The sequence below is a fragment of the Trachypithecus francoisi genome, unplaced genomic scaffold (genome assembly GCF_009764315.1).
Source record: "Trachypithecus francoisi isolate TF-2019V2 unplaced genomic scaffold, Tfra_2.0 Lachesis_group0, whole genome shotgun sequence".
In the NCBI taxonomy this organism is placed as follows: Eukaryota; Metazoa; Chordata; class Mammalia; order Primates; family Cercopithecidae; genus Trachypithecus; species Trachypithecus francoisi.
Window position 1 is genome coordinate 52,468,750 of NW_022681453.1, and position 24,699 is coordinate 52,493,448.

The following is a 24,699-nucleotide window of genomic DNA, read 5'->3' on the forward strand; positions in this document are numbered from 1 at the left end:
ACAGCCCGCTCACTCTGAAGTGATGACTAAAGGAGATGCCTCCAGAGATTGGGGAACATTTTTCCTCTTGGAAAATCATCCATCTTCTGGAGAGGCAGCAGAGAAGGGCTTGAGACCCATGCTTCTGGGTTCAAAGCTGTCTCTATCACATACTAGCTGTGTGACCTTGGGGAGGTTATTTAACTTCTCTGTGCCTCTGTTTTTCAAGAGGTAACATTAGTACCTTCCTGCTAGGATTGTTGTGAGAATTAAATAGGTTCACGTGTGTGAAGCACTTGGCAGCGTGCCTGGAGCATAGCAAGCCCTCCCTGAGTTGGCTACTTCTATCATCCCTTCAACTGCTGAACCTGGGGAAGTCAGCAGTCTTCCCAGGAGGGGCAATTACTCTCCCATGAGCCGAATCAGCCTGGACGGGGCTGCTTCAGCACTTAGTGTGAGAAAGATGCTAGTCAGGCCTGATCCCCACGCTAGCAGAGTGAGCCAATCTCTTGTTTCCACTTCTCCAAAATCCTTCTTTAGATTCTGGAAGCAGGGACAGGCCCTGGGCAAGAAATAGGAAGGGGACAGTGTGAGCAAATTTGCCACCCGAGGCTACACACTAACACGTCTCTGCAGGGCCCTGTGCCTGCTCCAGCCTCTTGGCTGTCCAGCTGCTACTTCCCACTGTCTCTGATGGTCACATCCTCTTTCCCCACTCACTGCTCCCAGAGAAGCCCCAACCCTAAGATGCCTTGTGTCGGAGCCACCCAGGAGAAACTTTTAAACGGCTGATAGATAGATAGATAGATAGATAGATAGATAGATAGATTTTGAGACATGTTACCCAGGCTAGACTGCAGTGGTGTGATCGTAACTCACTATAACCTTGAGCTCCTGGGCTCAAGCGATCCTCCCACCTCAGCCACTGAAGTAGTCAGGTCTACAGGCATGTGCCACCACACCTGGCTGATTTTTTAGTATTTTGTAGAGATGAGGTCTCTCTGTGTTTCCCAGGCTGGCCTCAAGCAATCCTCCTGGGTCAGCCTTGGAAATGCTGGGATTATAGGCATGTGCCACCGCTCCTAGCTTAAAGTGCTCATTTCTAGGCCTCTTCAGACCTCCTAAATCAGAACCTAAGGATAGACCCAGAAAACTTTTCACAAGGTCTCCCAGTGGTTCTTATGCACCCTAAGGTTTGAGATTCTTCAGACCTACCTGGCTGACATATTTGTGTTAGAAGCCACTTGTAATTTCCTACTGATCAAGAAGGAAGATACCAGACACCCCAGTCTCCTAAGACGGGGTCAGGATGAAGCCCTTTCCAGATGTTTCTGCAGCTGTGGGATGCACAGGGGCTTCTGCTCGTCCATGTGGTTGGTGGACTATCTTGGCCTCTTTGACAGGAATCCACCATCTCCTTCCCCTTTTCCGAGCTATAAATTCGGGTTAGTGATACTGCTCTTCTCTCTCTCTTGGTTGTGGTGACTATTGAGTGAGATTGCCAGGGATTTCTCACGATAGTCAGAACCCTAGGGATTACACAATCTACCCTGAACTTTGTAGATGAGGAAACTGAGGCCCAGGAGATATTTTCTTGGTCTGACACAGAGCAGCAGGAGGACCGGACCTAAAACCCTGACTTCCTGACACTCTACCACTCAGGTCATCTCTTCTATCTGAGAAAGCACCTTGAAAAGCATTCAGAAGTGTGCAGACATACCTGGGATTAACTGGGTATGCTATGAGCCTATGGTGCCAGAAGGTGTCTCAGACAAGTGTCCTCTGGGATCTAGGGCAGAGCCACCAATGGGGCATCTGTAGCCACCCCTCAATTTGAGTCCCACAGGAGCTCAGGTCACCTGCCTCTCCCTTTTCTATGCTGTTTCCCAGAATTTATTTACTATGAATCTCAGCAGGTACCAAGCCCTAGACTTGTACTCCCCCACCCCACAACAACCCTAGCTTCCTCACCACTGCTCCCTAAAATCAGACAGCAACAGGGTCTGTACGATATGCATTTCAGCATGAATTTCCGTGTTCACTCCCACAATTCCCAAATGAGTCCAGCCCCAAGTGATAAGCTATGGGCCAGATGGGTTCTAAGAGGATGAACCTAGCAGCGGCCACCTAGGTGATGGGAATCAGGAGACCAGGTGCTAAGGTTCAGAGTCAGGGTCAGGTACAGAAATGGAAAATGGTTGTCCAGGATGAAATGAACAATTTGCCTCTCACAGTTTCTCAGGCTGTGGCCCTGACTTGTATCTTCCCCTAATCTCTCCATCCCTGGGACTCACCCAAGTATAAGAGTTCTGTTCAATAAAAACAAATATATAAATGAGGCCAAATTGGACACATTAATATTCAGACAGTTACCAGTTATATGATGTGGAAATGTTATTGACCTGAGACTTTGTCGATTCTACTATTAGAAGTTGCCTTTACATATTTTTTAATTAATAAACCATGAAAAACCTTATGTCAATAATGATTTAATTATACTTTTCTAAGAAAAAGCAATTTTATACAAGGTTGACTTTTTTTTTTTAATTAGGAATGTTGCCCAGGAGGTAAATGAAGTAAAAATATTCAGTTTTGAGAGAAACAAAATTCATGTTACAAAGATAGCAAATCTAAAATGAACATCTACTTAAATTACACCATTCTGATCAAGAATGTTAATCTCTGACTATAACTTGGAGCAGAGTAAGAGCTCATTTAGGCCTCTCTCAGGTGTTAGCAAAATTCATATTTCTTCCTTGAGAATTCTTAAGTTTTGCAAAAGCCTGAAGCAGCTGGGAATCATCCACCGGCCTTTCCTCAGATATCTGTCCAGTGCTTGAGAATCCCAGTTGTTTATCTCACTCATTTTTTTTGTTTGCCAGTATTTCGTTGAAACAGTAGTTCAAGTAAGGTCCAGGAGCCAACTTCTTGCATCAGAGTTACCAGGAGTCTTGTTTAAAATGCAGATTCCTGTACCCCACACCTAACCTGCTGGAGGGAGATCTTGACTAGGGCTTGGTGCCTGGGAATCTGCATGTTAGTAATTTTTCACAGGGTTATTGTACACTGTGTCTATTGAGAGACGCTACTTTGACATATGTAGCTGGTGAATCTGACTGTAATCACAGATTTGAAAAGAGAAAAGCCACAGATAGAAAACCAAAGACAGCCAGGTGTGGTGGCTCACGCCTATAATCCCAGCATTTTGGGAGGCTGAGGCAGGTGGATCACCTAAGGTTGGGAGTTGGAGTTGGAGACCAAGTTGGCCAACATGACGAAACCCCATCTCTACTAAAAATACAAACATTAGCCAGGCATAGTGGCTCACGCCTGTAATCCCAGCCACTTAGGAGGCAGAGGCAGGATAATCGCTTGAAGCAAGCAGGTAGAGGTCGCAGTGAGCTGAGATCATGCCATTGCACTCCAGCCTGGGCGACAAAGCAAGACTCTGTCTCAAAAAAACAAAAGCAAATAAAAACAACAAAAAAAAAGAAAAGAGAAGAGAAAGTCAGTAGCATGTGGATCAGGGGTGTCTAATCTTTTGGCTTCTCTGGAAGAAGAATTGACTTGGGCCATACATAAAATACACTATCACTAAGGATAGCTGAGGAGCTTAAAAAAAAAATCACAGAAAAATATCATAATGTTTTAAGAAAGTTTACAAATTTTTTACGAATTTCTGTTGGGCCACATTCAAAGCTGTCCTGGGCCATATGTGGCCCATGGGCCGTGGTTGGACCAGCTTGGTAAGTCCTATGGTTCTGTTAAGTAATCCTACAGCCACTCTAGGATTTACAAGCCTCATTTTCACAGCCGAAGAACCTGTGCAGAGAGTCGGCATGACATGGCCACAGTCACACTGCTGGGATACCTACAACCAGGATTTCGGTTCAGGACAAGCTGATTCCAGAGCCTTTGCTCTTGCTACTACAGTAGAAGGGACATGGCCTGCCCTCAGGGAGTGGACAGTCCCGCTAGAGGGTCAGCTGAAATACACTAGGAATGGTTAAGGACTAGGGAGAGATCAAAGCATACAGTGCTGCTTGTAAGAACAGGAAAGACAAGAGAGGGCTTTTCCTTCTGAGGGCAGGGGGAGGTGTAAGTCCATGAGTGAAGGTAGAAATCAAGCCCATCAATTGTGGGGCCAGTGAGAAGAGAGCGCCGAGTGGGACACAGGTTTCGTGAAGGCAGCCAGCTGGCATTACTTGTCATTATACTGTAAGAGTTTTATCAACTGGCTACTGTCTAGCAAATGATACTAGAGAAGAGGTTTAAAAATAGCAACTTTGGGGATACAGGCAAACTAGTAAGTGTAATTATTACTATTAATTGAAAGTCAGAGGCCGGGCGCAGTGGCTCAAGCCTGTAATCCCAGCACTTTGGGAGGCCGAGACGGGCGGATCACAAGGTCAGGAGATCGAGACCATCCTGGCTAACATGGTGAAACCCCGTCTCTACTAAAAAATACAAAAAACTAGCCGGGCGACATGGCGGGCGCCTGTAGTCCCAGCTGCTTGGGAGGCTGAGGCAGGAGAATGGCGTGAACCCAGGAGGCGGAGCTTGCAGTGAGCTGAGACCCGGCCACTGCACTCCAGCCTGGGCGGCAGAGCGAGACTCCGTCTCAAAAAAAAAAAAAAAAAAAAAAAAAAAAGAAAGTCAGAGAACAAAGCAAAATGAGCTTTATTCAAATTCTGATGGAAAACCTAGCCCATGAGTAAATGTAAACTTCTTTCTCTTTCCAGTGCCATCCAAAATTGAAAACTACAGTGTTCCTTGGAGAATAAGCGATAAAATAATGATTATTATTAGCAAGTAGAGAGCTAGCTACTTAACGAACAGATAGAGCACACATTAGCAGATGCAAACAAGTGTCTCCTTCTCACACGCAAGATTATTGCCTGTCCCACACCATGACATGGGCTGGTGCGGTCACAGGAGAAACAGAACCCACTGACCAAGGACTCATTTTAAGTGGTACACATGCACAGAAAATAGCATTTAAGTACATTAAGTACAACCCTGCTTGTTATTTGTTCCAGGCAGAAAGAAGACTGGGTGCCCTTATTTAATAAATATACATAGGAAATAGTCTGGAAAGATAAACACAAAGTTGTTGGTAAGCTGTTAGCATGAGCCAATAAGGTGTGAGTTTTTAAAATCCTTTTTAAAACAAAGGACAGTCATACACCACTTAATGCTGAGGTTTCGTTCTGAGAAATGTGTCCTTAGGTGATGTTGTCTTTAGGTGAATGTCAAAGAATGCACTTACACAAACCTAAATGGTGTAGCCTACTACGTATCTAGGCTACACAGTGTGGCCTATTGCTCCTAGACCACAAATTGTACAGCATGTGACTGTACTGAATACTATAGGCAATTGTAACACAATGGTCAGTCAGTATTTGTATATGTAAACATATCCAAACCTAGAAAAGATACAGTAAAAATCGAGTATGATAATCTTATGGGACCACTGTGGTGTGGCCCATCGTGGACTGAAATGCTGTCATGTAGCACATGATCGTACAGTATGCATATGGCAAAGTGCATGCATCTGATGTGTACAGCTTGACGAACTTTGACACAGATACTCTTCCATGGCCCTATCACCAAAATTGAGACATAGAACACTCCCTACATACACAAGGTAGCTAAGGGATGCATGTTTTTCCTTTACTAAAGTTTTTTTCTCTCATGTGTGTATTATTTGTCACAATGGACAGTATTGCTTTTGAAATTTTCTAAAATTACAAAAGTAATCTAACTGCATTAAGTTAAGAAAATAGACTGTGGGTCTTTCAGTTGCTGAGAATGCTGGAAGAGAATGAATGCATTTTTAGTTTTAGGTAGATTCTGTCATAGTTTCTTTAACTGATGAAGCCCCGTCCACATCACGTTGTCCCTTCTTCCTCCTCCTCCCTAGGGACTACAGTACATGGAGCTCATCCCCAAGGAGAAGCAGCCAGTGACAGGCACGGAGGGCGCCTTTTACCGCCGCCGCCAACTCATGCATCAGCTCCCCATCTATGACCAGGATCCCTCGCGCTGCCGTGGACTTTTGGAGAATGAGTTGAAACTGATGGAAGAATTTGTCAAGCAATATAAGAGCGAGGCCCTCGGTGTGGGAGAAGTGGCCCTCCCGGGGCAGGGTGGCTTGCCCAAGGAGGAGGGGAAGCAACAGGAAAAGCCAGAGGGGGCAGAGACCACTGCCGCTACTACCAACGGCAGCCTCAGTGACCCGTCCAAAGAAGTGGAATACGTAAGTTTCTCCCATGCTTCCAGCCAGGCTGAAACCATGCAGGCCCGGGGCTGGACCGTCAGGGCCCCATCACGGGACTTTGTTCCCTCATTCGTGCATTTATTCATGAATTTGTGCATTCAGCAGATATTGGTTACTCATTTACTCTGTGTCAGGCACGGGCCCATGGAAAATGATACAATACCACTGCCCTTGAAAGGCTCATAGTCCAGTGGAGGTCACAGACAAAACTGACACAGTTTAGAGAAGGGACATCTAAGCCTGCGTGGCGGTGAGGGTAAGCTTCAAGAAGTTGGCGAGGTACAAGCCGGTCTATAAAGAATGTCTAGGGGCCATCCAAGCCTTCAGGCTTTGAAGGGAGGATGTGTACCCCCTTAAAGAGGTGATCATTTGCAAAAAGAGCCAGGAGTTCAAGAAAGCACAGTGCATTTAGAGGATTAAAAGAAGTCCCACGTGATTGGAAGTGTGGCATGCTTGGGGAGCTGGGGACACAAGGCTGGGAAGGGCAGCAGAGGCTGGATTTCTGGAGGGTTCATTCCTTCCATCCATTCATCAGTCAAATACTGATTAGCTTGTATTAGCTGCTATGCCCCAGGAAATCAAACAAACAGAGGACACTGTCCCCAAACTGCAGAATGCCACGAAGTTAGGACTTTATTCCAAAGGTAATGGACAGGCTTTTGGTCAGAGGTACATGGTCCATGCTGTGCTTGCAAACGTTTCTTCTAGCAGTGTCTTAGTCCGTTTTCTGTTACTTATAGCAGAATACCTGAAACTGGGTAACTTATAAAGAAAAGGAATGTATTTCATACATAAGTGGAGGCTGAGAAGTCCAAGGCCGATGGGCTGCATCTGGTGTGGGCCTTCTTCCTGGTGAGCACTCTCTGCAGAGTCCCGAAGTGGCTCAGGGCATCACATGGCAAGGGGGCTGGGTGTGCTAACTCGGGTCTCTCTTCCTTTTCTTAGAAGCCAGTCCCACTAATGTGATAATCCATTAATCTATTAAGCCATGAGTGGATTAATCCATTCCTGAGGGCCTGAGCCCTCACGACCCAATCATCTCTTGAAGGCCCCATCTCTCAATACTGCCATGCAGAGGATTATGTTTCAACGTGAGTTTTTGGAGGGGATGTTCAACCCATAGGAAGTGGCAGTGTGGAAGAAGTGCTGTTGAGGAGTGAGCCACTGGGGGCCATTTTGAGAAAACAGAAAGGAGGAGCCAGTGCTAGGGAGATGAAACCTCATGGCTTGGTTTGTCTTAAACTGCCCCACAGAAGGCGAAAGGAATGCTTGAGGCTAGTGTGCACTGTATTTCTGGTCCCCAGCCCGTGTTTTACCTTTTGCTCCCCCTGCCCCGTCAACCAAGTGTCCTCATTTGTTTCTATGGCAATTAACTTTTGGAGATAGAAGTCCCAGCACAGCAGATCCCCAAGCACATTATCTACCTTGCTGAACAGACTGGCAGTCACCCATGAGCCAGGCGACCCAGGGAAATGCCAGCCCAAACGAAGCTGCTGCCACATCCAGAGAGGGTTGTACTCTTTCTCCCTTGGAGTCACTCAAGGGAATCATCCAAAACTTGCATCTTCCATCTCCAAGCCCCATCTTATTAGCACCATCTGGGATTGCCATCCAAGGAAGTGTTTTATCTGAGGACTCTAAGACCAAAGAACAAGATTTATTTACCCTACTACAGATTTGGCAGTGACGCATGAAAGGCCCATTTCTCAGGAAGAATACATGTCCTAGGGATGTAAAAAAGAAAAAAAGATTAGATCTAGTTACCATGGTCTATAAACTGGTCTTCCCCACCCCACCCTGATCCTGGCTTCTGTCTACCCTCAAATAGCTGTTTGTTCATAAACCCTAAATACTAGATAATTCCAAATTGGAAGGAGACCTCTAAGTCGTTGTAGTATTTCCAAATCGCCATTCCCAAGAGACATGTGGATCTGACATCGTATTTTATTCTTGACTGAGCCTCGCATATTTGTTCAGCATTGAACAAAGACAAAGGCAGCGCGAGAACCCGGGTCCTTGCCTACAGTCAGTTTTAGGAAATAACTGTGACACTTGAGAAGCATTTAAATAACAATACTAGACAGTAAATGGAAAAGGCCAAAGTCAGAAAATAAGTAGGGATTCCAAAGGAAGCCTTTATTGGTTGGACTGGGCTGGGCTAGCTGTGGGAGACAGACTTCTATGTCCCTGCCCCAACCACAATTTTAATTTAATTATTATGTAATTAGTGAATGAATGTCTGTCATCCTCTGTAGATGCTGAGGTCTTGTTCATCTCTTTATTTGCAGTGGCTGTCATTGATATACATAGCAGTTGCTCAATAAATATGTGACCCATGAATGAAAGTTTGAACTTAAGCCTAAAAAATGGGATCTATTTGGATAGGCAATTTGCCTAGGGGGACGGCACGATTCCAATTCCACATTTATTAAGCCCCTGCTCTGTGCCAAACACTATGCTCACACTGTCAGGGTCTATCTTTAATTCTCACAGTTGTCTGGTAGGGTGAATTTTACCAAACCCATTTTACAGGTGAGATTCAAAGATAATAGGTAACTTTTCTAAGATCCCATGGTTTCTATGGGGCAGAACCTGGATCCAATACCCTTTCTGTGATAAGATGCTAAGTTGTAAAACCCTGCTTGTTATTTGTTCCAGGCAGGAAGAAGACTGTGTGCCCTTATTTAACTCCCTTTTCACCTCCTTGAAGCAGGGGAGTGAATCCTGATAAGGGTAGCTAGATAGGCTGACAGGCCACAGACAGTGTGTTCCCAGCAACCCCACCATTAGGGGTGGGTATGGGCTGCACTCCCTGACCCGTCTTCCTTGCCTCACCAGCATTCACATCAAGTGGACGTGTGTGCTGGCCGCCCTGTACGCTTGCACCCTCTCCTTTCTCATAAAAGGGCAGCATAGAACAATTACCAGAGCCAAGCATCAGGCAGGAGGCCTGACTTCTGCTCCCCTGGTGAAGGGCAATGATTTTTGCAAGAAGTGGTCCAGGGATTCAACTTGAAAATAAAGGTGTGGGGAAGAAATTGTAGGACTCAGCCTGACACCCCAAAACTGAACAGAGATTTATGGGAGAAAAATGAAGGGCAAAAAGAGAGACGTGAACATACGGGAACTGTAACACTTGCCTGTTTATCATCTTAATCGTGTTTACTGTGATTGTCGTTAGCGTCGGCAAGTCCGTGGGCATTGCCTGAACCGAGGACAGGACTAAGCAAGTATCTGATTTAAAGCTTACAACTGCCCCACGATGTGAAGTGGCTGTGCCTCCCCAGGCTGCTGGGCCTCAGAACTGGGATTCAAATGAACATCTGCCTAAAATCAAGTCTATGTTCTTTCCCATTTCCCAAAGCTTATTCCTAGGAGAGCTACCAGATATTTTGTACCATAAAAGGATCATGTGGCTGGCTCAGGAGACATTAAAGTGGACATGAAACTACGTGAGTTTCTTTACAGCAGGAGTGAAAGAAACTACATGGGTTTCTTTACAGCAGAACTTCTCAGAGCCTTTAGTAGGCCAATGCTGTGGTCCTTAAACTAAAATCACCTGGAAGTCTTGTTAAACTCCAGAAGCCTGGGTCGCACTTCCAGAGCTTCTTAGTAGTAGGTGTCGGGTGGAGCCTTTGCATGTGCATTGCTAACAAGTCCTTGGGTGATGCTGGTCTGGGGCTACACTTTGAGGACCGCTGCTAACAGTGTTAAAAAGTGCCTTAGCACTTTGGGAGGCTGAGACGGGCAGATCACGAGGTCAGGAGATCGAGACCATCCTGGCTAACATGGTGAAACCCCGTCTCTACTAAAAAAAAATACAAAAATCTAGCCGGGTGAGGTGGCGGGCACTTGTAGTCCCAGCTACTTGGGAGGCTGAAGCAGGAGAATGGTGTAAACTCGGGAGGCGGAGCTTGCAGTGAGCTGAGATCTGGCCACTGCACTCCAGCCTGGGCAACAGAGCGAGACTCTGTCTCAGAAAAAAAAAAAAAAGAAAGGGGGGGGCCTTAGATCTGAGCTCAGCAGAAATGATATCACCAATTTGGCCTATAGTGAGAGTCTAGATGGTAACATGGGCATTTTCCAGATGTATTTGGCTTCCTGGCTCTATGTATGTATGTATGTATGTATTTTGAGATGGAGTATCACTTTGTCGCCCAGGCTGGAGTGCAGTGGCACGGTCTCGGCTCACTGCAAGCTCCACCTCCCAGGTTCACACCATTCTCCTGCCTCAACCTCCCAAGTAGCTGGAACTACAGGCACCATGCCCAGCTAAGTTTTTGTATTTCTAGTAGAGACAGAGTTTCACCATGTTAGCCAGGATGGTCTCGATCTCTTGACCTTGTGATCCACCTGCCTTGGCCTCCCAAAGTTATGTATGTATTTATTTATGTGGGATAAATTGGGGGTGGATTACCCCAAGTGAGCCCATCTTTGAGAATGCTGTATAACCCTTCCTGTTGCTGGAGAGTTCTGGAAGCACAGGTGCAGAATCTACCACACTATGTACCCTATCTTGACGGCCCCCATCCCTGATGACACTAACTCTCTGCAATCTGAGGCCAGGGCCCCACTTTCCACTATACCCACCCCCCGACACACACCAGCTGTGAGCTCCCTCGGCTCCCTCCCACCTTGTCCACCTGCTGGGGAACGTCCTTCCTCTGAGTCCTTGGGAGGGGGCCTATCGGAGCTATGGCGGGGTCCGCCTGCCAAGTCCTCCCACCCAGCCCCCCCACCCAACCATCCCCATTGGAAGATAATGTCCACACCAGAGGAGCGTTATTGCCAAAATGCCTGTGGGGAATTCCTACTAAGGGGCCATGTTCTGAGTGAGCCCAGATAACAGTGGTGGCCAGGTTGCAGGACGCACTGCCGTCTGAGCCCAGCTCACCTGCATGACCGGGACTGTCAGTTACACAGTCTGAACACAGTGAGCAGATTCTGACCCCAATCCCAGCTTCCCAACCCCAGGCCAGCAGACAGGCCCTATTGACAGGACAGGGCCACCTAAAATTAGCCTTGGCACCTCTGTCCACTTCAGAAATGAACGAAAAGCTGTGGCTGTCCATGCCTATCTCAGGGCAGTCCTCTGAAAGTGTTATTATTACACTGAGGTTAGGAGAGGCAGGATATCATGGGAAGTTCCTCCAGCCACCAAGTTGTCAGAGTAATCCTTCTCCATGGGGCAATACCAAGCCTGAAAACTCCTGGTCCCAGATGCTACTGCACCTGCTGTCACCCCTGAAGAAGTGAGCCCTTTTCAATCAGTGAGGCCAATACAATTCAAAAATATTTAGTCTCCCTCTCTTTTCCTCACTTGTCCCATTGTGTGGGGACGGAGGATAGGAAAGAAGACAAGATGAGAATCAAGGGAAGAAAGGGGAAACTGTGAGCCTGCAGCAGGCACTGTGCAAGGTCTCAATCTCTTTTTTTTTTTTTTTGGATACACGGCTCTCACTTTCTCACCCAGGCTGGAGTGCAGTGGCAGGATCATAGCTCACAGCAGTCTCAAACTCCCAGGTTCAAACCATCCTCCTGCCTCAACCTCCCAAGTAGTAAACCTCTTTAACCATTTGTAACAACCAGCGAGAGAGGTTGGGGTTGTTATACCCATTTCACAGATGAGGAACCTGGGGCACATTGAGGTTACCCCACTTGCTGACGATAGTGGGGCTTCGGTTCAATCCCCAGTCCTTCTGCTTCAGTGGCAGAATGTAGTCTGAAGCCGTCTTGGGGTGGGGCCTCAGCAGGGTAGGTCCAACCATGCCACAGGGTATATACATGAGTGTTTAGGTTCTCCAGGGTGGGCAGCAGTGTTTGGGGTAACTCGCAGCTCAGCCCACTAAGCATTTGGGAGCCTCTTATCTGCATACTGAGAACAATGAAAGGACTCCCCTGCCCACCCCCAGTTCCACCCACTGTGGGTTCTTGTGGGCCTTTTGAGTATCAGAGATCTCCATGGCCAGGGAGCTGCTGACTCCAGCAACCTGGACCCGTCGTACTCACCAGGCTGGTAGGAGTCCCTCGCGCACTCTCCAAGCCCTGCGCTCCCCACCTGGATGGAACTGATGGGCCCCTGAGCTGGGTGGGCAATGATCTTAATGTTCTGACTGTTAGCAGCTCCATCAAGCCATTGCCCTGCATTTAGAAAGCTCGCTGAATATTTTCTCAGAAATTAAATACACAGATTTCCTGGGCATGGTTATTTTGCCCAGGAATTTCCGCCTTTCTCCACACCTCGAACTTGTAACTAAAGAAAGGGGAAAGAAAGCCAGAACATAGCCTTTAATGTGATCTCTACTCTAGCATTTACCATTCCTGTCGGGCGCCTCCCCGTCTTGCCCCTTCCCCAACCACTCCTTTCTCAGGCCAAGTGACTGCCCCAAAAGAGCAAACTTAGGAGGATGACAGTCCATTGAGAGAAGTGAAGATGTTCCCCACAGTCATAAAAACGTGTGAATATGGTTTGAAATCATCCTCCAGGATGCTGGGAGCACAGTCTGACCCCTCTGCCCCATTTCCCCACAAGAATGCTGAGAGGAGGACGGGAGTCCTCCGTCCCCTCCCTCCCCGCCAAAGTTCTGCCTCTCAGATGGAAACTTACAGCAGCTGGCGGCTCAGCCCAACTCCAGCCCCAATAGAGGGACATATTTGTGGGCAAAGGACTTCCAAGTCTTTGTCTAAGCAGATGTTTGGCTTGTGGGCTCGGCAGGCGGGCTGGCTGGCTTTCCTGCCAGCTCCACTTGGGAATTTGAAACTGCCACTCCTCCCGACTTAGTGAGCCCCATCTGAGCTGGAGGACAGGAGGGTAAGAGGGCCAGAGACAAACCTGGGGTCATTCACTCAGAGGAATCCCTGCTCCCCACAGTCCCGCCACCCCTGGCTCAGGCATCATGGGCAGGAACCTGGGGGCAACTGCAAAATCACTATGGTTACCAGCTTCTTGGCATCTGCCTGCCTCTTGCTTTGCAGTGGAGATACTTTAGAGACTTTCAGGGAGATCTTTTTTTTTTTTCCAAAGAAACTTCCCTTTCTCCCACTTTTTATACTATAAATACTTCCCATGTTGCCACATGGCCTTCACGAGCTTTTTTTTTTTTTTTTTTTTTGAGTGGGCTGCATATTATTCCATTGACTAAAACAGGGATTGGTAAACTTTTTCTGTGCAGGGCATATAGTGAATATTGAAGGTTTTTCAGGCCACATGGTCTCTGTCACAACTAATTAACAGAGCTCTTGAAGCACTAAAGCTGCCATAGACAATATCTAAACAGATGATCGTAGCTGTGTTCCAATCAGACTGTATTTACAAAAACAGGTGGTGGGCTGGATTTGGCCCACAGATGGATGCAGTTTCCTGACCCCTGAATTAGAAGAATCATAAAGACTGGTTTTAGCTTTTTATTAATCTCTTTGGTTTTACTCAATTTTGTTTTGCTAATATGGGTTAAGTGATGACGATGATGTTGATGCTGTCATCTCCCATTCATTGACTACCTAGGTTGTGCCAGGCACTGTGCCAGAGATTTTGCATGTTGTTTTACTTAATCCTAAGGATTATCCTACAAAGTATATCATCCTCCTTTTTACAGACAAGGGAATTAAGAGATACTCTTAACAAAGTTAAACAGTGTTTTCAAACTTCAGGTCACAGTCCATCAGTAGGTAATACATCAATTTAGTGGATTACAACCAAAATATTTTTAACTGAAAATGGGAGAGTGTTTCAGGAGTAGTAAATATTTTTCTAGGAAGCTTTTTTTTTTCGGTAGTGTGTGTGTGTGTTGGATCAGGACATGAAATGTATTTCCCACTGTGGATCACAGACAAAAACAAAAATTTCAAAAAACAAAGCTGAGGAAATTGTCTAGTTACCTAGATGGTGAGTAGTTAATGCAGAACTAGGATCTAGACCTGCCTCACTCCAAACCTGACACAGGCTCTGATTAACAGATGCTCCCATCTCGGGAGCATCCACGCAGTTCTAAGCCCCGGGCAAGGCCGTTGCAATGGCAATGAACACATCTGAGACTCTGTCCCTGCTCAGCTGTGGACCAAGCAGCATCTTTTTGCCAGGAGCCAGTCCTTGGGCCCATGCTTGTCAGAGCTGGATTTGAGAACAACCCACACTGATGTTCTCTTACACGTGTAGCATTTATGAAGCCTCTCCATCTCCCTCACTTCATCACATAACCAGGGAGGGGAATTCAGTTAGAAATGTTTAATATTTTGCCTTGCTTGGCAGAGAGACCCTTAATGGATAACCTGCCCCTAGAAAAAACGTAAGGTGAAGGGATCAGTTAATAGTGACCACCAACATCAGGGTAAGACATTTCCTATGAGCCAGGGCCTGCTTCTGTGTGCTACAAATGAGAAAACTGAGGTTCAGAGGGTTGGATGATTTGTCCAAGAGCTTCAGCAGTGATGAAACCATGGCATGAACCATGTTCCAAAGCACATGACCCAAACCGTTGTCCACCCACCCTGCACATTCTGCACCATAGGGAGACTTGGGAAGACTATACAGTGTGGGGAAACAGAACTTAAGAGAGCTAAGGATGCCAGAAATGATGTTAGACTACAAAAGAAAGAAACACACCCATAAAAACCTCTGGGATACATGAGGTTGCAAAGCAAAGATGGTAAATAGTCACCATAAGAGGAAATGGGGAGATGCTGTTTATAAATAAATTATTGAGTATTTGTGTTGGAAAGAACGCAGTGCCTGAATTCAAGGCCCTTGTGTTAATATTTACTGTATTGTAGTAGTGAGATTTCCATGAGGCACTCTGGGTTTAGACTGGGTAGGCCTTTGGATAAGGGCCTTTCAGAGGAAAACAGTACAATTCAGACAGAACTTCTGGCAAACCCGAGACAGAGATTATTGCTGATTTAGAGCCTTCTCCATATCTGCTGATCCCTCTCTGAAGGCCAACACAGTTCATTCCTTAGAGACAGTTCTTCAGCTGAGTAACCCTTGGCCACTGTCCCGAGTCTGCTATTGCTTAAAACACTTTGTGTCTTGGTTACTCCCATTTCAGAAACCTTAATAATTCTGCATGTACACATTTGATGTTTCCATCACCTAGGGCTACATATCAAAGCATCCCAAGGCATATGGCTGAAACCAACATCTATTTTGCTCACAAATCACCATTTTGGCAGGGTTTAGTGGGGACAGCTTGTCTCTGTCCATTCGCTGTCATTTGGAGGAGCTTGCAGGCAGGAGGCTGGAATCACCTGAAACTCGTTCACTCATATGTTTGGGCTAGAGGCTGGGAAGACACACACAGCTGGGACCCTCCCTTGACCTCTGCAAAGTCTCTCCACGTGGTTGCTCTCAGATGGAAGCTTCGGGATACCAAGACTTCTTTCCTGTCAGCTGAAGGCTCCCAAGGTGTGTGTACTGAGAGAGAGAGCCCAGGAGAAAATATTGCCTTTATTACTACCCTGGGAGCTGCATAGCATCACTTCATCCATGTTCTGTTCTATAGAATCGAGTCACTAAGGTAGGACTATATTCATGGAAAAGAAATTAAATTCCATGTTGGTTGGAAAGGTATCCAAGAAATTTGCCAACATAACTTAAACACACCATGGCTGAGGGAACCCCACAACCCTGCAGGGTCTTAACTTTTGAGCAGCTGAATCTAAAATGTTCCTCAGCTTTCTTGAGGCAGGTGTTTACAAATTGCAAAGACCCCAATATTCAAAATCTTTCATTTCAATTAAGAATCTTGTGCCATTAGAATAAGGAACAAGGTAACACTTTATTGGCACAGGGAGAAACTTCCCATTTGTTCTACTTCTGAAGGGTTTGTTTCATACATCCTCTACCCAGGTGGGAAATCGTCTGCAAACAAGGTCACATGACAGATGTTGGAAGCGTTCTCATGAGCAAGCTCCAATCTTAGATATTTGGGAACATGAACAAGAAACAACTGATATGCTAATTATACAGTATTCTTCTCCATGCCTTTTATCATAGTCCCAAAGAACTTTCATTTGACCATACTAGGTCCTTAATAGGGGAAGTAGCCTGAGAATGGCCTCATTGGTCTTTCTTAAAAATAGTGTTGAATTTAAACATCCCAGGAATTCAAATGAGCCTTTGTTGTAACTGACCTGAATTGGTGATATCAGTTTTGCTGAGCTTATGTATAAAGTTATTTTTAAACAGTCTATAACAGCGGTGCTCAAAGAGTGGCCCCGACCACACCAGCATCCCCTAAGAATTTGCAAATTCTTGTTCCCCACCCCAGATCTACTGTATCAGACACTGTGGGAAGGTGGTGGCGAGAAGGGGAGCAAAGATATGTTTTAACCAGCCCTCTAGGGGATACTGAGGCAGGCTCAACCCTGAGAACCACATCAGGGTGCCTGCCAGTGCTCCCCAGACCAATCCAGGTGCATTTCTATCCCTCTCCCTTCCCCTACTTTCATGTCAGTTCCCATTTGGTAATGTGGAGTGGGGAGCCCCATTGATATATCATGGTGTTACCCGATGGGGTGTAGTTTGGTGAACTGGCACAAAGTCCCTTTTGTGTGGGAGGGAAAGAGTGGAAATTTCATTCTGTAGAACTGAGAAGCCAGACAGACAACTCACTTTGTATTCAGACAGCCCTGGCCAAAAAGTTTACAGTTCCCAGCTCTGCAGGAGGGAGGGTGAAAATAAGTAGACGATGATTGGTCACTGGTTTTTTGTCTAGACCCCCTGATGGGCTCCAGGCCAGCTGAATCTCAATCATGTGAAGATGAACAGGATTTTCATTTGGGCGAAAAACTCACACCCTTCATTCTTGGGGGTGTAACTGAAACCACAAATCTAGCATGTTCTAAGGAACATTATCAGGCACAGTCAGGATCCAGTTCAAGATATATCCAGTTAACCAAACACATTCCTTATATAGGCAGTCATTCAAGACCTCCTATACTCAGAAACTGCTATCAGTACATGGACATTCTTTGTTATTCAGTGTTTTTTTTTTTCTAATTTTCACCATTTTAATGTTTATTTCCTCTCCAATATATAAAAGTATATTAAGTATGCTATCAAAGTATGTTAGTTAAGAATAGTAAGTGTGCAGACTCTTATACGCTTCCCTGTCTTCACATGGCAAAACAATAAATATTTCTATTTTGGCTGAAACATAGTTGATACTAAGTTTAAATTAGCATCTAAAGCCAGGGTCAGCAAACACTTTCTGTGGACGGCCAGGTGGTAAATATTTTAGGAGATGTGAGCCAAGAGCCAAAATTGCAATATCATGTGGGCACTTTATGTAACAAGAGAGAAAACAACTTTCCTTGGGTTTTTTTAATGAAATTCAAAAGATAATAATAATAATTGAGCACAGGGGTTTTTTTGAATATAGGTCTACTAATGACAAAAGTAGAATTCTTTCTTGAGAGAAAACATTTCACTGAATTGGAGGGCAAACGTAAAATCCAGTCTTCATTCTCATGGGGCTTGCAAGAACAGACAGTGGCCGGGTTTGGCCATGGGCCATAGCTTACTGACGCCGGATCTCAAGGCCACATGATGGAGTAGAAAGAACTTTGGCTTTGGAGTCAGGTTTGGCCTCTGTTCACATCCTAGCTTTGCCTCCCATCAGCTGTGCATTACTGAGCAAATCACTGAATCTCCCTGAACTTTAGTTTTGCCATTTCTAGGAGAGAAGATAATAATTTTCTGAATAGAAAAATAGCTCTAGAAGGAGAAATAACTCTCTTGGGTTTATGTAAGGGGTAATAGTAATGAGAGCAAAGTCCTGAGCACAGCGCTGGATGCAGACACGCCATAGGGACATGACAGACAATGTCATCTCCATCATCATTATTGGTGCTTACAGCAGCAGGGGATAACTCTAAAATGGCTCAAAAGATTGCATGGATTGAGAATGTCAAGCTCCCATTCTTTAGAGGATGAGAATGGGCAAGTTATAAATGTGCAATGGATTGACACCTGAATGAACCAGTGAATGAATGAACATTTGGCAACTTTCGCTGCTCCTGGGAACTGGCATAAGACAGAAATCTAGAGCTCTCACAGAGAACTTCTCCCAGTCACACTCACCCTCTCCACAAGGCCCTAATCCTAACTGAAGCTGAGGAACAACATGAGTTGAGGTTCACCTTGTCATGGTTTCTGAGCAGGCCATTGAAAATGTTACTGGCAGTAAAAGACAGATAAAGGAGCCCCACATGGAAAGAGAATGCTGAGAGGCCCTATAGGGAAGCTGCCTCTCACCTTTAGCCGTTGGGCATGCTGCTCCTTTGCCATGCCAGAATGCATGCTCCTGGGAACCCTCCTAGCCCTTCAGACAATTCCCTGAGTTTAGTCTCCCCACCTGACCCAGCTCAGTTCCTATAGAAAGTCACAGAGCCAAAGGCGGCAGTTTGAATCCCAGCTTGTTTCTTGGCTGTGCCCCCCTTCACAGGCTATTTTGTCTCCTTGGGCCTCACTGGTCTTATCTATAAAATGAGTGCATTTCCTATATACCTGCATTTCCTACCCAGAGGATTGCTGTGAGGTAGATAGGAATGTGGTTGATCCCTAGCCCCTTATCCCTCAAAGAGGCCTCTCCTGCTAAGGTGGTCCCTGCCATCCACCCCACAGTCACTCTCCATTCCCTTACTCTGTGATTGTTTTCCTAGTATTTATCACACTCCATGATTATCTCATCTGTTTGTTTATATATTTATTTTCTGCCTCCGTACACACACAGCCCCAGTTTCTCTGAAGGCTGTGGCATTATATGCCTGGGTCACTGCTGTATCCCCAGCATCTAGTCCAGGGCCTAGCACATAGTAGATGCTCAGTAAACAGGGATGAGCCCCTGAAAGGCAAGAGTGTTTTGAAAGCTCCCAAGAACTTTCCACAACTGTCTCTGGAGCCCAACTCTCTGCTGCACTTAGTCTAAACCTGTCTCTAAGGTGCAGACAGATGCATCATCTGCTAGTGTCTTCCACATTCATCTGTTGTCCCCTAAGTAGGAAGTATGAGGTTGGAGGGCAGAGGTTTCCAAATATTCATTGTTGATCTACTATGTGCCTGGCACTGGGGAGATGTGAAAGCAAGCATAGTTGAATGTGGCTCCTGCTCCCAAGGTACTTCCATCTAGTGTAGAAAAAACACGTATCAAATAACCATACAGAGAAAGGTAAGCAGAGAAGCTTTAGTATGGACTTAATTGCCCATGGAAGGAGGTCAGAGAAGATTTCCCAGAACAAAAGATCTTTAAGTCTGAGTTCTGAAGAATGAAAGGGAGTTAATCAAGCAAACAGGAATGGGAACAATGTACCAGACATCCTGAACAGCAAGGGGAAAGGCCTCGTGGCAGGGTGGAGCATTCCTTCATTCAACAACTATTGATGGGGAATTTATGTGTGTGGGGCCCAGCAGAGGGTCCTGGGTCAGAGCAGCAACCAAGCAGCCTCTCTCTGCCCTCTGCAGCTAGCCACTTAGTAGAGGGAACAGATCTAAATTAGATAATTCCATAGGTATTTTAAAAATAATGTTAGCTAACATGCATGGCATCCTTTTGGGGGATCTGCCAAAATCATGCATGGGTTCCAAATAACATGTACATACTTGGCCCTGGAGGAGATGGAGCACTCTTTAAACATGGAGAGCTTAGTGACTTCCTTCAAAGAGGATAGTATGGAAAGGCAGAGAAGAGTCACTTTACAGTGGAGAATCTGACAAACACTGCCTCCACCAGAAGGTCAAGATCAACCCCAATGGTGACGAGTGAGGGCGACAGTATGTACCCTTGGTAGGATGTGATGAGAGGAGCAGTTTGCCTCGTGATCTTCCTCCCAATGTAGTCATCATAGTAACATCAGGCAAATCCCAACCGAGGGACATTTTACAAAACACCTGACCAGTACTCCTCAAAACTGTCATGGTGGCCAAAAACAAAGTCTGAGAAACTGTCCCAGCCAGGAGGAGCCTCAGGAGACATGACAATTAAATGTAATGTGGGATCCTGGAATAGAAAAAGGACATTGGGTAAAGTTTATGAACACCTGAATAAAGTCTAGACTTTAGTTAATAATAGCATATCAATATTGGTTAATTAATTATGACAAATATACCTTATTAATGTAAGATGTTAAGAACTCAAGAAACTGAGTGTGGACTATATAGAAATTCTCTACTGTTTTTGCAATTTTTCTGTAACTCTATAACTACTCAAATATTATTATTATTATTATTAATTTTTATTATTGTTATTTGAGACAAGGTCTCACTCTGTCACCCAGGCCAGAATGCAGTGGCACGATCATAGCTCACTGCAGCCTCAAACTCCTGGGCTCCAGCAGTCCTCCCACCTCAGCCTTCTGAGTAGCTGGGATTACAGACGAGCACCATCACAGTTGGCTAATTTTTAATTTTTTTTGGTTGAGATAGGGTCTTGCTATGTCACCCAGGCTGGTGTCAAACTCCTGGCCTCAAATGATCCTCCTACCTCAGGTTCCCAAAGTGCTAGAATTAAAGGCATAAGCCACCACTTCTAGCCAAAAATATTACTTATTAAATATTATTTAAAACTATTCATGCATGGGTAAAAGATCCATTCAACGTGCAAGGTAAACAAACAGGTTTTAATGTAACCAAGTATGAAAGATTCATTGATGTGCTTTCAGATTTCAGACTGCAACTAACTTGAGAAACTATCCTCTGTCAAATTTTAATATAATATCAAAGAAGAATATCCACAGTTATCTGGAAGGGCTTTTAAAATGCATCTCCCGCCTTTTTCCAACTTTATGTCAGTGTGAGTTCAGATTTTCTTCATATATTTCAACCAAAACAACAGCATGCAAAAGATGGGCTGCAGAAGCAGTTATGGGAATCCAGCAATCTTCTGCAAGTCATTGAAGAGATTTGCAAAAATATAAAACAATATCTTAAAATTTTCTTCTCACTACTTTTTTTTGTTTTGAAACATATAGTTATTTTAGTAACATATATGTTAATGTATTAAAGGTTTAGTATTGTCATTTTTAAATGAAAAAATAAATATTTAAATTGTTCTCAGTTTTAATTTCTCTTATGGTAAATATCAATAGCTATTACCCACATGAACAAAAACTCTGTGGGGGTCTTGATAATTTTTAAGAGTATAAAGGGTACTGTGACCAAACAATTTGGGAATCACTGTGCTAAATAAATAACTTTATTTAGTCCTCATGAATAGCCTGTTAGGTAGGCAATATTATTGTGCCGCTTTGCAGATAACAAAACTGAGGCATGGAGAGGTATAGTGACTTGCCCAAGGTAACCCAGGAAGTAGAGAGACTGGAGCTGGAATTCGAACCCATGTCACTGTGCTCTCCTGACTTCCTTGTCTCCTGTGGTCCTTCCCCATCGTTCCAGGTCTGCGAGCTCTGCAAGGGAGTGGCCCCTCCTGACAGCCCCGTGGTTTACTCGGACAGGGCAGGTTACAGCAAGCAGTGGCACCCCACCTGCTTTGTGTGTGCCAAGTGCTCCGAGCCGCTGGTGGACCTCATCTACTTCTGGAAGGATGGTGCACCCTGGTGCGGCCGCCATTACTGCGAGAGTCTGCGGCCCCGGTGCTCCGGCTGCGATGAGGTGGGAGATAGTGGCTAGATGGGCTGGGGGGCTTGAGGGACACTGCTGAGGGTAAGAGCCCAGAGGCCAAGAGGAGTATGGCTTTGTGGATGATGTGTTCTACAGATTGGGAAACTGAAGTCAGGCCTCACTGCATGCTCTCAACCTTCATTTTCTCATCTGCAAAATGAGGCAGAAAACCATGGGATTGTTGAGAGGGATCAGACACAGTGCCAGTGATTCTTGTCCTCGGCATAATACCTAGCACTTAGTACTCGGAACATACCAGGGTGAACCAGGAGGCACTGCCCATGTTCAAACCTGTATCTGCATATATTATTATTATTACAGTCATGTGGCTACCTAACTCCGGAGGTTCAGTTGAGCCTCAGTTTTACTACTTATGAAATAGGGATGAGACCAGCACCCATCCCATAGAATGGCTATGAGGATAAATGAGATAATGCATGAAAATGCTTGCCACAGGGCCTGACCTAGGAACTTATACATGGTAGCAGCTGTTAGTCTTACGATAATATACTATAACATAATAATGAGGTTTAACATTAATGTGACACGATACTATACGATATGATAGAGATGCTATGAAAGGGATTCAAGTCTCTCATACTGGTTTCACGAAAGTAACTCTTAGGTGTATTAACAACGGCAATACCAATTATGATCATAGTAAGTACTGTTTGCATGCCTTTGGTTGCAGGCAATATACTGACTTCATCTTTGGCAAGTATGAATGTTAGAAATGCCTTCTTTATATTGAACCAACACCTATTTTCTACCACCTTCTATGAATTGGTCACCATATGAAGTTAAGACCCTGTAGTTCTCTTACCTAATAACTCTGTTATTAAGTGATATTAAGAAGAAAAAGAACTGTCACAGGCCTACCCTGGAGCCTGATTTTTGAGGTGACAACAGTATATGCACAATAACAATTCTCCATCATTTATTAGGAGTTTACAGTGGGTCAGTAATTTGCTACATACTTTATGTACAACATGCCATTTATATCACAACAATTCTTTAGGGAGAGATAAACATGATTTTTTCTCATTTCATATTTAAGAAAAGTGCAGCTCTAAAAGGTCAGTGCTAATCAGATGTCCCTGACTTTGTGTCAGTCAACATTCTAAGCCTTTCATATGTAGTTGGCCATTTGGAAATCATGGAACTTTATGGGATGGAAAGTATTTGTATCCCCATTTTACAGATGTAGAAGCTGAGGCACAGGGCGATTAAGTAATTTGCCCAAAGTCACAAAGCTGGTAGAGGTCTTAAGTGAAAACTCATACCCAGTTCCTGTTTGACTCCAATACTAGAAGGCCCATTAAACATCATGCTCCTCTGCACTTCCTGAGCCTCAGGGGATCCTTACCATGTGTCTACTCCAAGAGTTACTTCCTTCCAAGCCCAAGTGACCCTCTGTACTCTTGCTCTTGATGATTGGCCATTGGCAGCTTATCTTTCCTTAAGCTTTCTTCACCAGGGTGTGTAATCCCATCTTGGAACTAAACTTTAGATTTGGCCCAAAGAGTATCACAGATGCTAGATAAGTAAAACCTGCCTGTGGTGGAGAATTTTTTTTTTTTTTCCATCTGAGAAGCTAAGATGCAACCACAACCTTCACCAAATACTATCCTTACTGCCTCAAATTTCTGCCAGATTTTTCCACTAAGGCTTTTAAAGGTTAAAACAAGAATAGGGTGGAATGAACCACCACCCTATAACTTGTCCTAGATATACCATCTCTACCTAGGGACAGAAACTGAGTCATGCATTTCTCCTGCTTCCCTTCCCAGATAATATTCTCTGAGGACTACCAGCGTGTGGAAGATCTGGCCTGGCACCGGAAGCACTTTGTCTGTGAGGGCTGTGAGCAGCTGCTGAGTGGCCGGGCGTACATTGTCACTAAGGGTCAGCTTCTGTGCCCAACTTGCAGCAAGTCCAAACGCTCCTGAAGGGCTGCCCACTCACAGCCAGAATCCACAGGATCCCACTGAGAAGGAGAGCCAGGTGTGCTGAGACCATCCTAAGGGGCCGACATGACAGCAAGCAAGTGACATAAACAGTGATTTGCTTTTCAGTGAGAATATACATATCATATATTACATAAGATATATATATGATATATATATTCTAGGTTGGGTGGTGGTAGATCCTTGAGGGTCAGTAGTTTCAAAACCATAACTATTCTAAATCTTAGGATGGAGTTCCTTTTCTTTCTGTTGTTTCCCAGCTACAACCAACTAAAGACACAAATGGCGTTCTGCAAGGGGACTCTGGGAGGAGTTTTCCAGAATGCAATTCCGAGTGAGCAAATCGCATAGCTGTAGAATGTGCGTGCTTTTTTGTGGACACAGGAGCTCCTCCAGGAGCAGGCTGGGATCCCAACTATCGCTTATTGCCTCTTTTTCAAGTGGAATTTGAATTTTAAATAAACAACATTTTTGGCATGATAACATATCAATAAAAGTTTTGTGAATTCCACATACACCCTTATCTAATTATTTACACCATGGCAGTGATTTTGCAACATCTATTTAACTCCACGACCCTGAATGCCAGTGCTGGCAGAAAATATGGTAAAATACTAATGAGCCTCTCTATCAAGGTATCTCATCAGACTTCCACTGGGAGTGTAGGCTTTGGGACAGAACCCCGCCCCATCTACCTATTTGCAATACTGCCAGATCACTAATGTAACAAAGGTGTCATGGTTTATGGTACACTAAAAAGTGGCCTGCTGGGAACCGATGAGCTTCTCTTTAGCCAGGTACCTGACTCAGCTGCCCTCAGAGCCCAGGCAGATAGTGAATGAACCCCTCTGGGAATAAGA

The 24,699-nt window shown here is 45.0% G+C and overlaps 1 protein-coding gene across 1 annotated transcript in view; it reads left to right on the forward strand.

Moving 5' to 3' along the window:
* The window catches only part of LMCD1 (LIM and cysteine rich domains 1), a 66,052-nt gene extending 41,702 nt beyond the window's left edge, over positions 1-24,350 (forward strand). The window contains exons 4-6 of the mRNA XM_033210520.1: positions 5,903-6,238; positions 21,648-21,863; positions 23,663-24,350. Of these exons, the coding sequence (XP_033066411.1) occupies positions 5,903-6,238; positions 21,648-21,863; positions 23,663-23,821 (711 nt within the window). The 3' untranslated portion in view covers positions 23,822-24,350. The remainder of the gene's footprint in view (positions 1-5,902; positions 6,239-21,647; positions 21,864-23,662) is intronic.
* Positions 24,351-24,699: the final 349 nt, after the last annotated feature.